The following is a 15,941-nucleotide window of genomic DNA, read 5'->3' as shown; positions in this document are numbered from 1 at the left end:
TGAAAAATTTAGTTGTGTTCAAATGGAAAACATGGCAACTTACAGAAGACTGTAATCATTCAGCTCAACACATAATTCCTTTTCTTATTAATATTATCTAATCGGTCCCTAATGTGTGTGTTTATATGTGTATATATGCCCCTGTAGACAACAGCAAGAAAACGTCCAATCACCAGTTTTTAAAGGTCCAGGTCTCACCCTCTTCTTCATGCTGAGTAGCAGTTATCTAAGCAGTCCTATTAAGAGAGGAAGGTTGGCCTTGTGGTTAAATGCACTGGACTGGGACTCAGAAGACTGTGAGTTTGGGCAAGTCACTTAGATCTAGATCAAGGGTATTTAGATACCTCAGTCCCATTTTCAGTTTAAATCAATGGAAGTTAGGCATTTAAATACCTTTGAAAATCTGAGCCTTAGAGCGTGTCTTCATTGACAGTCAACATCAGGGCACTCTCTAGTCAACTCCGGTATTCCATTTCTCCGAGAAGATTAAGGTAAATTGACGGGAGAGCATATCCCGTCAACGCAGCATGGTAAAAACACCATGGTAAGTTGACCTAAGCTACATCAAATCCAGCTACGTTATTCACGTAGCTGGAGTAGCGTAACTTGTGTTGACTTACCCTGGTAGTGAAGACAAGCCCTTTGTCTCGCTCTACCTCAGTTCCTCAGTGTAAAATGGGGATAATAATACTTCCCCACATCAGAAAAGTATTGTGAGGAGAAACTCTCAAATGTTTCTATGGCAATGCATGCTAGGTAAGTGCCTCATAATGCTGAAGCCTCACCTTATGTGAAGGAACTAGGTCTTATGAATTAGAGTAGAATTCTCAGGAGTGTCAAATTGATTTAAGAGCACAAGTTCCATTGATAGCCAATTAGCTAAGTGTGTCAGCACTTTTGAAATCTCCACCCATAACAAATTAATAATACTTTTGTTTTCCTTTGCCAATAAGAGGAAAATGGTGGCACTAATTCAAGAGAATCCAGCATTAGGAAGACTAAACTGACCCTGGACGATTTTGAGCCAAATCCTAAAAAAATAGCAAAGTATTAAACACTCTGGAGCTTTGACCATTAAAATAAGCAACACATTCAAGTGTCAGCATTACTGAAATAGAGCCAAGATTAATTTACTGTATATGTTACAGGTACAGTAACAGTACAGTAACTACTGTAGTAAAACCTTGTGCATGTGTAACCCACTCACCTCCTGGGGGTGGTGCTCTGTCCCATCTAGTGGCACTGAGACCACTTAGAGAGAGAGAAAGAGATTAATGAGTCTGCTCTACAGCCTTAGCTAACAGCCAGTTGTCTTTTAGTTTATGCAGTAGAGGCTCATGCACTAAGCTTCAAAGGTCCCCAGGTTGATCCCACCTGCCAACGACGGGGGTCTGTCAGTGTTACACATGAACAATGAGAATGTCTGGTTACAGCTGTGGACTAGTTGGTTTTGCACAGGATTTAGGGATTTCAAAATTTGATTTAATTCTAAATTGGAACAAAAATTGAAAAATTTGAAATTGTCCACAAAAGAAATCTCAAAACATGTTAGTTTCAGGTTGATCAAAACATTTTGTATCAGCAAAATCTAAATGTTTTGTTCTCATTTCATCTTTTAAAAATGTATTGTATAATACACAATATAATATAAAATTTAAAAAATTCAAAACAAAAAATCAAAGCTTTCATTCTGAAAATGTCAAAACATCTTGTCAGAACTTTTCCCCCCGTTTTTTCCTTAAATAAAATTCCAGTGAAATTGACTCAATTTTTAAGCATTTTGAAATAACTGCATATTTCTACAGAATATGGTTTCATTGACGTTTCTGTGACCAGCTCTTAGAATAGTATCCTGGAGCTTTGTAAGCTGTCATATAATTGAGCCCTCCGGTGGGACTGAATGAACTGGACTGTTCATTTCGGCCCTAGCCTGTTGTTTGTTCACCTAACACCTTGCAACTGCTATATGCTATGCATTTTCTATATTTACTCTGTGTGTCAATGTATATGGATTGTAAAAAGATAATTGCAATAGGGTTATCTGATCTAAAACAACTTTAGGCTGCAATCCTTCACTGAGTTCAGCACAGGCAGACTCTTGTCTCCATGGCTCTGCTTGCAGGATCGGAGCTTTGGGAGGCTAAAATGCTATGAATGCAGAGAGCTATGAATAAATGTTTAACAGCAGCAAGGAAAGCTTTGTTAAGTAATTTAGCTTGAATCAGAAGAATCAACCCACATATGTAACATTTTAAAATCAGAATACTGACTCATTCAGTATTTAAATGAACACAATAAAGCAATTCAGATAACTGTTTCTACTTATTCCTTATTTTACAAGAAAATATTTTATCACTGTGGATTTATGGATTGTTTAATCTGGAGAAAGTGAAAGAATGTGTATGCATATGTAGAGGAGAGAGTATAATATGTGATATATAAGAAGTGGCGTGTGTATGAATCTCAAACACACACACACACACACAGAGTTCATTTTAGTACCCTTCGATATGATTTAGTTTTAAGTAAATCTTTCCATTCACAAAGAAATCATAGTTCGACCCAATCTCCGTACTGGCAATGAAACAATGTCAGTGAAACCTTTAAATAATGTGTCTGGTTGAAATTAATAGGTAGCAGTAGCACGAGGTTTCTGCAACATATAAAAGTATTTCAACTTTAAAACTTAGGTCCTGGTCCATCAGATGCTTACAAACACACTTACCTTTACTGAAGTGAGTACTTTTGTTGAAGTCCATGGGGCTATTCATGTGAACGTCTGCTAAGAGCCATGCACATGAGTTACCGGCCATGTGAGATTTTAGTAGGACCAATCAGGTGAGCAAAGCCACCCATATGGGCAAATGCCCACAGAACTGGGCCCTTAGGGAGTAGTGAAAGGAATACTCAATTTTAGACCATTGTATCTAGACTTGGATTGCAATTTTTATGAACAATATTATTTCTCAGTCTGTGCACTGATTCATTATTGATGACACAGTGTGACATTTCTAAACTCCATTCTTGTGCCATCGAGACCCTTTTTGTTTTCCACTACTGTATGATCACACAAGGAAAGAAAATTTAAAAAAAGAACAGGATTTGTTGGTGAGAAGAAATAGTATCATCTTCAGGAGGAACCTTTCTGAGACCTATCTTTGCATTTAACGAAGGGTTTTCATTCTGTTTCTACAGTTCATTTACTTTCTCTTATATATTTTTCCGGTATTTTCATCATTTTACACAGTCGATGACTTCTGTATTAAATCAGCATTTTCTGTACCATTTTAAAATGTATTGTGGTGTGGCGAACTTTTGTATTTAGGCTATATCCTGGGTGTGCAATGGGTGTGCAAGCCCATTTAAGATTGCCTCTTCCCGACTTAGCTAGAGAGGTGAGGTGTTTGATTGGGCTGGCAGGGGAATGGCCACCTTCTGGGGTCCCGGTTTGAGGGCAGTGTGCTCTCTGTTACCACTTTCCCCTTCCTTTTTCCTGTCTCCCCACCCAGAACACTGTAGAGTGGGGCTTGGGCTGGGGAGAGTGGAGCAGAAGTTCCACCTCCTTTAACCCCCATTGGCCAATTCGGGGAGGTAAGGAAGCCAAATGGCCCCACCAAACCCACCCTCTCATGTGTTAAGCACTCCTGGACACACATCAGCCATTCTTGGTTCTGAAAGCAGTCCCAACCCCTTTGCCATATAGATGGGGTAGCCATTAGAGCTGGGTTTCCAGGCTTGCAGTAAGTTTAACCCAATCATTTTAGTGGGTCAGGAAGGAATTTTTCCCTCTTTGTGTGTGTTTTTGGCAAGATGTCTGGTGATGTGTTTTGTTGTTGTTGCTTTTCTCATGGTATCCTGAGCCCTGGTAGCTGGGGATAATAAGGATTGAAAAGAGTTAATTTAAAAAATAAAATAAAACTAGAAGTGGTAATAAATGTCACTAAATATTGTCACAACTTGTGGCAGGTGTGCAGTGCAAGTAAAAGGCTTCAGGGGAACAGGTTCCAGAGTAAATCTGAGCATGGGACCTGTGAGGTCAGAGGAAGTATTTAGTTTTTACAGGTTTCAGAGTAGCAGCCGTGTTAGTCTGTATTCGCAAAAAGAATGTTTGTACAAACAGAGCTCCTTCTTGATTGTAGCCTCATTCCCCCTTGAGGGGGGAGGGTGGTGGGTTGCAGCATGGGGCTGAATTGGGAATTCAGAAGCAGGAGTGGGCATGATGCCATTCAAGCCCATAGTGGTCCCAATTAAAGCCTGGTATTTTGGACAGGGTGGTCAACCACACTCCCCTCCCCCCATTTTTATATTAAAGTTGGTACAGTTGTGACCTGCTGCTTTAAATCTACTCACGTGTCTCTGTCATCAGTCTCCTGTGTGCCCTGATCAATGCCCCCCCCCCCTTTGCAGTGGCTCCCCTTTTCACTGAACTTCTAACAGACACGTTGAATTTTATTCCTTTTTTTCCAAACAGTTCCAGTTACAGATGTTTGACATTGTTTGTACCACCTCCTGGGCCAATAGAGACAAATGCTGCGAACTTCCTGCCTTGGTAAGAATCCCTTTTTTTAAAACTACCATCGTACCTTTTTTTTTCTTGCATCAAGACCAAATACTTTTGCAATTTTCCTCATGAAATCAATAGGTGGGATTTTCAAAAGGACCTAATTGTCTTTGGAGCAAGAGTCCGATTGAAATTCAATGGGTCTCATGCTCCTAAATTATTTAGGAGCTTTTGAATTTTCCTTTCAATATTTGTTGTCTTGATCTATAAATTCTCAGCTGTTGAATTTATATTTTGAATACAGACTTACTATTTTGCTCTCTTCTCAGAGAGATGAGGAAAGTTGCCCATCTCTTCCTCATTCTTGCTCCTGTTCCGAATTTAGCAAAGGACCACTCGGACCTCCCGGACCACCGGTAAGCGTTTATTCATGTTTGTACTCAGATGTACCAGATACTCCACTCTTCAGTCTTATTTGCTGGGAAAAAGGGATACGCTGTACTGTTTTAGTTATTACAATTAATTACAGCTGGCAGAGAGATGCATATTCACTCCACTTAGCTAGTGAAGACCTCATGCAGTAGCTTTAAAAAGCTAACCCTATTAGTGAACCAAATTCTTATCGTATAATCCAACTGCAGGGCAGTAAGATTGACTGTATTTGTTCTGTTTGTACAGCAGTTAGCAGAGTGCAGTCCTGTCCATGACTAGGGCTCCTAGGTGCTACGGTAATACAAATAATAATATGTCAATTTGTAGAAACTTTGATTTCTGTCTCTAGAGTCAAGAGACATGCTATGCAAATGCCACCCATTTGCCACTTTTTTTTAAACCACCATAGTGTTATCTGAATGCTTTCTAGTACACACGTTTAAATACACCTTGGAATCTAGCTTTCTGAAACACCTGATCAGTAACAATATGCATATGAATTAAAGGCCAGATTGTGCCTGGCCCTTAGGAGGATGCAGAGAGTGTGAGGCAGGGAGTTGAAAGAAGCCTTTCCCACCTTGCATGGCCTGGATTAGAGCTAAACTCTTTTGCAGTCTCTCTGCTTGGAGGAACTTAAGGACTGTTCCTCTTGTGGTTCATCTTGTCCACAGGGACACAAAAGGGGTACATGACCCTGCCCTCCTTCCACATCATCTCAGACCAGGCTGGACGCACTTCTAAAACATGGTGCAACCTACAGTCTCCCTTGTATCAAGCAGATCAGAGAGAGAGGGTGGTTCAATGTCTCCCTAAAATCTCTGTGGTGCTCTTACTCAGGCCAGTGGCTAAATGCTACAATTCGGCCTCGGTTGGCTGATTTTTAGCAGTTTAAAAATATTAATTCTAGTTTGCAATGATGGGATTTTTTTTTCTTTACCAGTGTCCCTAACAAATTTACACAACAGTTGGATGTGCTTTTTCTTTTAAACCTGCAGTGTAAACCTGTATGATTAGCTTCATAGGACTGGCACTAAGTTTACATAGAGATTTTCATGTAAATTGAGGACCTCAGGTTTGGAATTCATGAATACATTTATGCGAACACAGAGAGATATAGATGATATATAATCACATTGTAAAGGGACAGAGAAAAAGGATAAGGGAGAAGAGCTGTTGTGATTAAGTAAAAAATGTTGACTCAGGAAGGAAAATAGTTTTCTGAAAAGCCTTGAGTGCACAAATCAGACTAGACACTGGACAGGCCCAACTTGCACTTTAGACAGATGCACCGCATATCCAAGCCGACACTTATGCTGGCAGCATCTTGGGGGTTAATCTTTTTACAAGAATGAACTGTTCTTGAACATGTTTTCTGTGTCTGAGCAGCCAGAGTTCATTTCAAGTGGATACAGGAATCCAGTCAAAATTCTAATTATTTTAAGGACAATATGATTTTTATCTTGTAGTCCTTCAGTGGTGTCAGTGGGAGTGATAAGTGTGAAAGGACTGCTAAACTAGCCCCTAAGGGCTGTAATTATCTGACACTACTGCAGGCTTTTTCAAGAAATCCTTTCACCTGATGGGATTTTTGCATTCAAGTGGAATCAATTCTAGCTAGGATTCTAGGATGAAATTAATCCCTGCCATGACTCCATGGTGGCCCCTGAACTTTACAGAAACATGCTTCTTTTCAACATTGGTAGGCATTTTTCTTTCACTGTTGTTTTTCACTCCTACAAAATGTGCCTCTTATGGTGGCTAGTGAATCAAAATTGTATTGCCACATGTATTGTTAGAGTATACCAGGCCAATGACATAATACAGAATATGTTCTGGGTAAGTCATTTCTTTCCTTTTAATAATCCAGTGCTTTAGAATAACTCTGATGTTTAGTGGTTTATCTAAAATCATCCATTTTAATTTACTCTATTTTATTGTCATTAATTTAGTCTATTTTATTTTGTACTGTGTATCCTTTTCTTTCCCATATGTCTCATGTATAATATTTTAAGATGCCTATGGTAGTGGTATCTACATTTTTAATAACCAGTAACCCAGTCATTTTGCACCTTGTGAGTGAAGTAAATTTTAGCTTGGCATTTAAAAAAGTAACTGTGTGAGTCCTCTCAATTATCACAATGGCACCAAGAAAGGAAGATCTGGAGGCAGACACTCCCTTAGAACTATAGGTAAGAGCAGAATTTTGTTGACATTCTCTTACAATAGGCTAGGTCCTAGGAGAACATCCTGATCTGTTTCTTTGAGCTATATGCTATTGAAGTTTGTTTTGAATTGATTGGTGAACTAGAAAATAGTTCATGTTAGCCTCACATACCTGGCTTATGTACTCAAAAGAAAGGAAGGATACTTGCCTTTGCTGAAATCTCTCAAGTGTGGTGTATGCCAAACCCTCCCCAAACAGCTGCATATGGATAGATATTTCAGAAATGGTGTTTCAGTGGAGGTGTGTAGTGAATACACTTGCCTTGCTCTCTCTTCTCTAGCAGAGAAATTGCATGAAAATAAAGAGATGGATAAGTAATTTTGAGTAGAGATATTAAGTCCCAGTCCTGCAGCTGCTTCATGTGCAAAAGTTTATATGAAGTAAGTGGGAGGTTTGGATGTGGAAGGCTTGCAGACTCAGGCCCTAACTGGTTGTGAGGGAATGTTCTCAATCCCACTTCAAGTCTGCAAATGACTGTGTTATGAGGAAGAAAGAATAGCAGCCTTCCAGGTATGAGGGAAAGTCCCAAACCAAGTCATCAGGAGCCTTGTGCTCTGGAACGGGACCATCTGGCGCTGAGAAGCACCAGATCAAGATTTCAAAAGGGAAAACTGGAGCACACTCCGGTAATGGGACTGCTTCTTTGGCACCAAAATCCTAGCTGGTACTGCCAGATCTGGCACCCTCTACTTCAACGACCCGAGTTATGAAAATGACTCCATCAACTATGATTCACTGCTCCACTCTGGAAGACCTTCTACTGCTCCCGGAACTGGAGTCATCTCTCCACTTCAGACCACAATGCCCAGCCCCAGAACTTCAGTCGGTACTATTTTGTTATGATACTCATCCTCATCTACAAGTAGGGGTCAAGCCAGACTGTCTCTGTTACTATCAACAAGTAGAGGCAGATCAACACCATTTCCTCTGGTATTAAGGACTCCCTCTCCATGATCAACTCCTCAGAGTCAGAAAAGGACTACGATGGACACCCGGTCCTGGACTATACCCTGAGGCACTGCTTGCGTGGGTGGAGTTTCCAGCATTTCTAACTACTCCTGTGTGACGGAATATTACCCCTATTTTCATTGGTACCCTTCCTGCTGCAGCCCGGTAGTGAGGGGCTATGAGTTCTTTTAGTGGCAGTATTGGGCCTTGGAAGACCCATGTAATTACCATCCAGTATAACTGCCTTGTCGCACAAGGACCCCAGCATGCCTAGGACTCCTAGGATAGAAGAGAAGCTTCTTCAGCCTTCTGAGGAACCACAACTTCAGTAGCATGGGGAAGAATAGCAACAGGAGCAGGAGGAGTCTGTCACTTCCCTCGGCTCCCATTGGCCGGGAATGGTGAACTGCGGCTACTGGAAGCTGCGGGGAGCCATGCCTGCGGACGGTCAACGTAAACAAACTGTCTTTCGGTCCACCAGCGGATTACTCTGATGGGCCATGGGCCGAAGGTTGCCAACCCCTGGGTTCAACTGTTTCTCTGAAAGATTGCACAGCATCCTTGGCAAATATGATATTGTTATCCTCAGGGAAGATCTAAATGCACAAATTGGTGATGATGATAATATTGGATATGAACACATTATGGGCAGACATGGCATCCCAGGACAGACTAACAATGGGGAGAACATTATGTTGACTTCTGCATTGGGGGTATGCTATTTCCACATAAGGAAAGACATAAACTGAAACTGAAATCAAATGATGGCTTCACCCAGAGACAGCTTGATCATTAATAAGTGCTGGAGAAGATCACTGTTCAATGCCAGGGTTTAAATTCAAGTTGCAGTGGGGGAGGTTTAGATTGGATATTAGGAAAAACTTTTTCACTAAGAGGGTGGTGAAACACTGGAATGCGTTACCTAGGGAGGTGGTAGAATCTCCTTCCTTAGAGGTTTTTAAGGTCAGGCTTGACAAAGCCCTGGCTGGGATGATTTAACTGGGAATTGGTCCTGCTTTGAGCAGGGGGTTGGACTAGATGACCTTCTGGGGTCCCTTCCAACCCTGATATTCTATGATTCTATGATTCTATGATTCTAAATGAGTGCTGCTGTTGGAAGTGACCATCTTGTTATTGGGACAATAAAAATAAAGACGCTAACACCAGGCAATGCAGAAGGTATGCATGATGCTAGAAAGTTGTTAGATCCAGCTGTGAAGGCACATTTTAAGCTGCAACTTAGTGATAGAATCTGAAGATCTAACATCACTGATGGAGAACATAGAAGAACAATGGCAGTTTTTCAAAGAAGCAAGTGTGGATGCAGCCATTACTACAGCGGGGATGAGAAGGTCTAAGAAAGAATGGCTCTAACTAAATAGATGGAGGCTTGTTGAAGAGAAGGAAGAATTAATGAAGAGAATTCAACAAGAATGAGAGCAATAAAAGAGTTATTATGCCACAAGAATATGTAGACAAAGACGAGGAAGTTAAAAGACCGCCCAGAAGAGATAAGTAAGAGAATAAATGGAAGTAAAGCAAGAGAAGCTGAAGAGACATACAAGAGAGGAAAGGAGTACTTGTGGCACCTTAGAGACTAACAAATGTATTTGAGCATAATACATTTCTTCACGCTGTAACAAGAGTTATCAGGTAAGGTGAGCTATTACCAGCAGGAGAGGAAAAAAACCTTTTGTAGTGATAATCCAGGTGGGCCATTTCCAGCAGTTGACAAGAACAGTGAGGAACAGTAGGAGGGAAAATAAACATGGGAAAATAGTTTTACTTTGTGTAATAACACATCCACTCCCAGTCTTTGAGGGGGCTATTCAGGGATCTCGGGCAAAAATGGGGGATCAGTCCTGCTTTGAGCAGGGGGTTGGATTAGATGACCTGCTGAGGTCCCTTCCAGCCCTGATATTCTATGATTCTATGATTCTTTATTCAAGCCTAATTTAATGGTGTCTAGTTTGCAAATTAATTTCAATTCAGCAGTCTCTTGCTGGAGTCTGTTTTTGAAGTTTTTTTTGTTGTAATATTGTGACTTTTAGGTCTGTAATCGAGTGACCAGAGAGATTGAAGTGTTCTCCGACTGGTTTTTGAATGTTATAATTCTTGACATCTGATTTGTGTCCATTTATTCTTTTACGTAGAGACTGTCCGGTTTGGCCAATGTACATGGCAGAGGGGCATTGCTGGCACATGATGGCATATATCACATGGTAGATGTACAGGTGAACGAGCTTCTGATAGTGTGGCTGGTGTGATTAGGCCCTATGATAGTGTCCCCTGAATAGATATGTGGACACAGTTGGCAACGGGCTTTGTTGCAAGGATAGGTTCCTGGGTTAGTGGTTCTGTTGTGTGGTGCGTGGTTGCTGGTGAGTATTTGCTTCAGGTTGGGGGTCTGTCTGTAAGCAAGGACTGGCCTGTCTCCCAAGATCTGTGAGAGTGATGGGTCGTCCTTCAGGATAGGTTGTAGATCCTTGATGATGTGCTGGAGAGGTTTTAGTTTGGGGCTGAAGGTGATGGCTAGTGGCGTTCTGTTATTTTCTTTGTTGGGCCTGTCCTGTGGTAGGTAACTTCTGCGTACTCTTCTGGCTCTGTCAATCTGTTTCTTCACTTCAGCAGGTGGGTATTGTAGTTCTAAGAACACTTGATAGAGATCTTGTAGGTGTTTGTCTCTGTCTGAGGGGTTGGAGCAAATGCGGTTGTATCGTAGAGCTTGGCTGTAGACAATGGATCGTGTGGTGTGGTCTGGATGAAAGCTGGAGGCATGTAGGTAAGTATAGCGGTCATTAGGTTTCTGGTATAGGGTGGTGTTTATGTGACCATTGCTTATTAGTACCGTAGTGTCCAGGAAGTGGATCTCTTGTGTGGACTGATCCAGGCTGAGGTTGATGGTGGGATGGAAATTGTTGAAACCATGGTGGAATTCCTCAAGGGCTTCTTTTCCATGGGTCCAGATGATGAAGATGTCATCAATGTAGCACAAATAGAGTAGGGGCATTAGGGGACAAGAGCTGAGGAAGCGTTGTTTTAAGTCAGCCATAAAAATGTTGGCACACTGTGGGGCCATGCGGGTACCCATAGCAGTGCCGCTGATTTGAAGGTATACAAATCAACTTTAAGAAATGTGCACCAACTGTGTCTCAAGATCTGCCCCACCCCTCTGGTCTTTCCCCTGCCTGTGGAGGCCAACTTTCTCATTATCTGCATGCCTGGGCAGAAATCATAACTGACAGATGGGTACTAGAGGTTATTTCTTTGGGGTACACCATCCAGTTCTCTTCCTTCCCTAACCCCCTTTCCCATCTTCTTTTGGGGACCCATCTCATGAGAGCATCCTCCTGCAGGAGGTAGAATGACTCCTCGAACTGGGGGCAGTAGATCTGGTACCTCTACCTCAAGAGGAAATGAGTTCTACTCAAAGTACTTCTTCGTCCCCAAGAAGACAGGGGATAGAGACCCATTCTGGACTGCAGGGAACTGAACAAGTTCATCTGCTACCTAAAGTTCAGAATGGTAATCCTGTACTCCAATATCTCATTACTAGTTTCAGACAACTCATTCACAGTCCTCGATCTCAAAGTGGCCTGCTTTCACATAGACATTCATCTGGCACACAGGAGATTCCTGAGATTTGTGGCTGGTCAACTGCACTGCCAATATAGAGCTCTTTCCTTTGGGCTCTCAATGGCTCCAAGAGTATTTTCCAATGTACTGTCAGTGGTACCTGCTGCAAGTGGTACCCTGTCAGCAAGGGGCCACAGTTTACCCTTCCTTAGATGACTGACTTCTGAAGGGATGATCTTGCCAGGAAATGGTGGGAGGCAAGCACAATGCTTCTGTTCAAGAGTTTAGGCCTCCAGGTGAACCTGAAGAAGTCCACCCAGGAACCCTCACAATCCATAGAATTCATTAGGGCAAGGTTTTTTACAGCCTGAGGACAGCTTCCTCTCTATCACTGGACTCACTCAGTGAATACATTTGAGCCCCAGAATGTCCATATGATCCTGCCTGGTGCTGTTGAACCATATGGCCATAAATACTTATGTGACCCATTGTTGTGATACCCTCTGAGACCTTTTCCACTCGGTTTATCCGGAACACCTCACACAGTTCTGGGAGAACACTTTGTCCAGTTCTCTGGTATCCAAGAAATCAGCTGAACTCTGTACTCATCATTAATGGCATACAATCAAACTACACTTGAGTTGACTGGCAGAGAGGGTGAGTCTAGGACATACCACACATACCACACATACAATGTACATAATCATGAATCAGCTTATTTACACACTTGCACTTAATACTATTGGTTAATACCTCATAGCACATGCTTTATGATTGGTCTACTAATTTTTATAGCCCATTCCCATCTAGATCATGAGCTTTTCATACGCTGCACTACGTGCTAGGCCATACCTATAAGCTATCACACATTGCTTACTATCCTGATCCATCTCTTTTCTACTAGCTACATCTTTTACATATTGAGAAGGCTACTGTAATTCATGCTTTGTTTCACGCCTTGCTTTGAATAGACCTACATTCATTTGTGAGGCTTTACCTCAAATGTGCCTGCAACCAGGCTTGTAGACTTTGGGCAAGTGCAGTCTCTACCTGCTAGTCACAGTTCCCCAAAGAAGCTTAGCCTCCCTTACTCAGTGGGGGTACCATTCAAACACCCCACTTCCAACAAAGACTGTGACCACACATGGAGAGACAGGGGAAGTGGTCCCCTCACAAGATTATGCTTCACATCAATCTGTTAGAGCTGAGAGCAGTCAGATTAGCCTGCGAGCAATTCCTCCCTTACATCTGCAACCAGTCAATTCAGGTGTTGTTAGACATCATGATGGCAGTTTATTATATTAACAAACAAGGAGGAGCACGGGCTTCATTAGCTCTGCATGGAGGTCATCACCCTCTGGTACATTCCCATGCTGATTACACTAACCAGTATCCACATGCCAGGTATCCACAACACTCTGGTGGATTCTCTGATCAGACTCTTCTTCACAGAACACGAGTGGGAGTTGCACAACCTGATTGTCTGTGAGGTGTTTGGGGTGTGGGGTCTCCCATACATGGATTTCTTTGTGTCCCATGTGAACAACAACTGCAAGGAGTTTTGCTCCAGAGGGGCTGCAGGCCAGGGTCTTTAGGTGACATGTTTCTCATACAATGTTTGGGAGCCTTGTGGTACACATCCCACCCCCATTCTCCTCTTAACTCAAGAGTTGAGGAAAAACAGACAGGACAACTAGCAAGTCATCCTTTCCTATGAGGGGCGGCATAGCTCAGTGGTTTGCGCATTGGCCTGCTAAACCCAGGGTTGTGAGTTCAATCCTTGAGGGGGCCATTTAGGGATCTGGGGCAAAAATTGGGGATTGGTCTTGCTTTGAGCAGGAGGTTGGATTAGATGACCTCCTGAGGTCCCTTCCAACCCTGATATTCTATGATTCTATGATCCTTATAGCATCAGTGTGGGCCTGACAATTCTGGTACCCAATGCTTCTGCAACTATCTACCCAATCTCGTCTCCTCCTTCCTCTGATACATCTGATACTAATCTAGGACAAAGGATGGACTTGCCATCCCAAACCAGTCACGTTTCATCTTAGATCGTGGTATTTGGATGGATGTCAGAGTTAGAGAGGGCCTGTTTGTCTGATGTCTGGGCCATCCTGAGCAGCAGTAGGAAGGATTCTGCCAGCAAATGTTATTAAGTAAAGTAGAAAAAGACTTATGTTTTGGTGTAACCAACCAGGAATTTCCCCTTTACAAGCTAAGATCCCAGACATACTGAAGTACCTCTTGTCCTTAAGGGTTATCTGACAGCTTCCTCAGAGAATACCGGTTGGCAATGAGCCCATGTCATCCTCCTGCAGATGCCTACTCTGTGTTCTCCCATCCAGTTACTGCCCACTTCCTGAAGGGTTTGATTTGCGTCTTCCTTCTTGTGGCAACACTGGTATTACCCTGGGGATTGCATCTTTTTAAATCACCCTCACCAAGACCCTGCAATCCTGTTCCCTGTTACATATATCTATGAAGGGAGCATTTCTGGTTTTATCGTGTAAGCCAGAAGAGTCAGGGAGAATGGGGTGCTCCTGGCTGACTTCCTCCATAGAGTGTTCCACAAGGTTAAGGTGAATTCATCCTGAGTTTGTCCCTAAGGTGATGTCAGATTTTCACATCAACCAAACTATCCATCTCCTTCTGTTTTTCCCTAAACCCCACTTTGGCAGAAAAGAGGTGGCATGGAATTCACTGGACATGCCTAGGGCTCTTGCTTTTTACCTTCACGGAATGAAACCTTTCTAAATGTCCCCTAAACTCGTCTCGTCCACAGAACATATATGTGACAGACGTGGCAATTTCCTGCAATATCCTTGAAAAAAATGTATTGAATGAAGTTTAAGTATCTTTGGAGTTCATTGTATTAAATGCATAGTTTATTTACTATTGTGGGCTGGGATTGTATGCAACTTCTCTATAGGGGAGAGATGTGGTGTGAACTTCAAAGGACTGAACAACTTGCCAGACAAGAATGAACTTTTAGGACAAACAGGTCCAAGTGTTTGCTTGGGTAATCTCTACGGCAGAGGTTCTCAAACTGGGGGTCGTGACTCCTGAGGGTCTCACAAGGTTATTACATGAGGGATCACGAGCTTTCAGCCTCCACCCCCAAACCCCGCTTCACCTCCAGCATTTGTAATAGTGTTAAATATAATAAAGCATTTTTAATTTATAAGGGGGGGTCACACTCAGAGGCTTGCTGTGTGAAAAGGGTCACCAATACAAAAGTTTGAGAACCACTGCTCTATGGAGAGGCAAATGCAAATTTCCCACTTCTAGTTATGCAAAACCCCAACCTTTTGAAACTCTGCTCTGAGGAGAGGAGCATTGTCCTCTGATTACCTGTTCCCAGAATCTGAAGTTCGAGGGCCCAAGCTATATACAGTAATGGAAAGACTGAACTATTCATGATGGTTATGGTTCTGAATCTGAGACAATTACAAACTTGTAACCACTGGGAAGACCCAGTGGTGGGTTTTGAAGGACTGACATCTACCAGAGCCCGAAGTTGGAGTTGGGGTGACCTCTGGTAAGCTTTTTAGTCTGCATGTAGGTTCTTTTATGGTTTGTAATGTTTTCTCTGCAACATTTTCACCTTAAGGATACATGTGCTTGCTTATAAAGAGCTGTGTGGTAACCTGTGACTGCTGGTAATTACAGATGTTTATAGCTTTCAAAGAGAAAGCAAAGCACAGAAGTTGCTGGCTTGCTGGGGATATCACAGTTAGGCAGAGAACTGTGCAGCCTGGAAAAACCCTGATCAGGAGCAGGAGAGAGATGGGTCTCTGCCCAAGAGAGGTTATGGTGGAGGAGCCAGGAGCCTAGAGTGAGTGCCCTCGGTGGACAATGGAGAAGGAAGACAAGTGCAGATACCCTGAATTGTGACAGTGTGAAAGGCGAGGCCATCTTCTCCCAGAGACAGTCAAAATGGATTCCAGGATGAATCCTACTTTGCTATGAGATGAATGATATCTCACTTGAGGATGGCATAAGAACTCATTCAACTAGAGTTCAGGCCAGGCGCAGGAAGTTATATGGGCCCATGGTGCCCAGGCTCCAGCAAATTCAGGGCCCAGGGGACCTGGCTCCACTAATGTTTGGGGCCGGGTCTCTCCCCGACCCTGCCTGCCACCCCCGTGCGCCTCCCCCAGAGTATCCCACCTGCCACCCTCGCACACCTCCCCTGAGCATCCCCGCCTGCCCTGTACAGTGGGCGGCTGCCCCCTGCAGCTCCACGCTGCACTCCTT

The 15,941-nt window shown here is 42.8% G+C and overlaps 1 protein-coding gene across 4 annotated transcripts in view; it reads left to right on the top strand.

The window, feature by feature from the left end:
- The window catches only part of COL14A1 (collagen type XIV alpha 1 chain), a 173,899-nt gene that overhangs the window by 111,970 nt on the left and 45,988 nt on the right, over positions 1-15,941 (top strand). For all 4 annotated transcript variants that reach the window (XM_084621152.1, XM_084621150.1, XM_084621149.1 and 1 more), the window contains 2 exons: positions 4,472-4,549; positions 4,831-4,917. In XM_084621152.1, coding sequence (XP_084477278.1) covers positions 4,472-4,549; positions 4,831-4,917 — 165 coding nt within the window. The remainder of the gene's footprint in view (positions 1-4,471; positions 4,550-4,830; positions 4,918-15,941) is intronic.

The sequence above is a fragment of the Lepidochelys olivacea genome, assembly GCF_965140295.1.
Source record: "Lepidochelys olivacea isolate rLepOli2 genome assembly, chromosome: 2".
Classification (NCBI taxonomy): Eukaryota; Metazoa; Chordata; order Testudines; family Cheloniidae; genus Lepidochelys; species Lepidochelys olivacea.
This window is presented reverse-complemented; position numbering and strand designations above follow the sequence as displayed.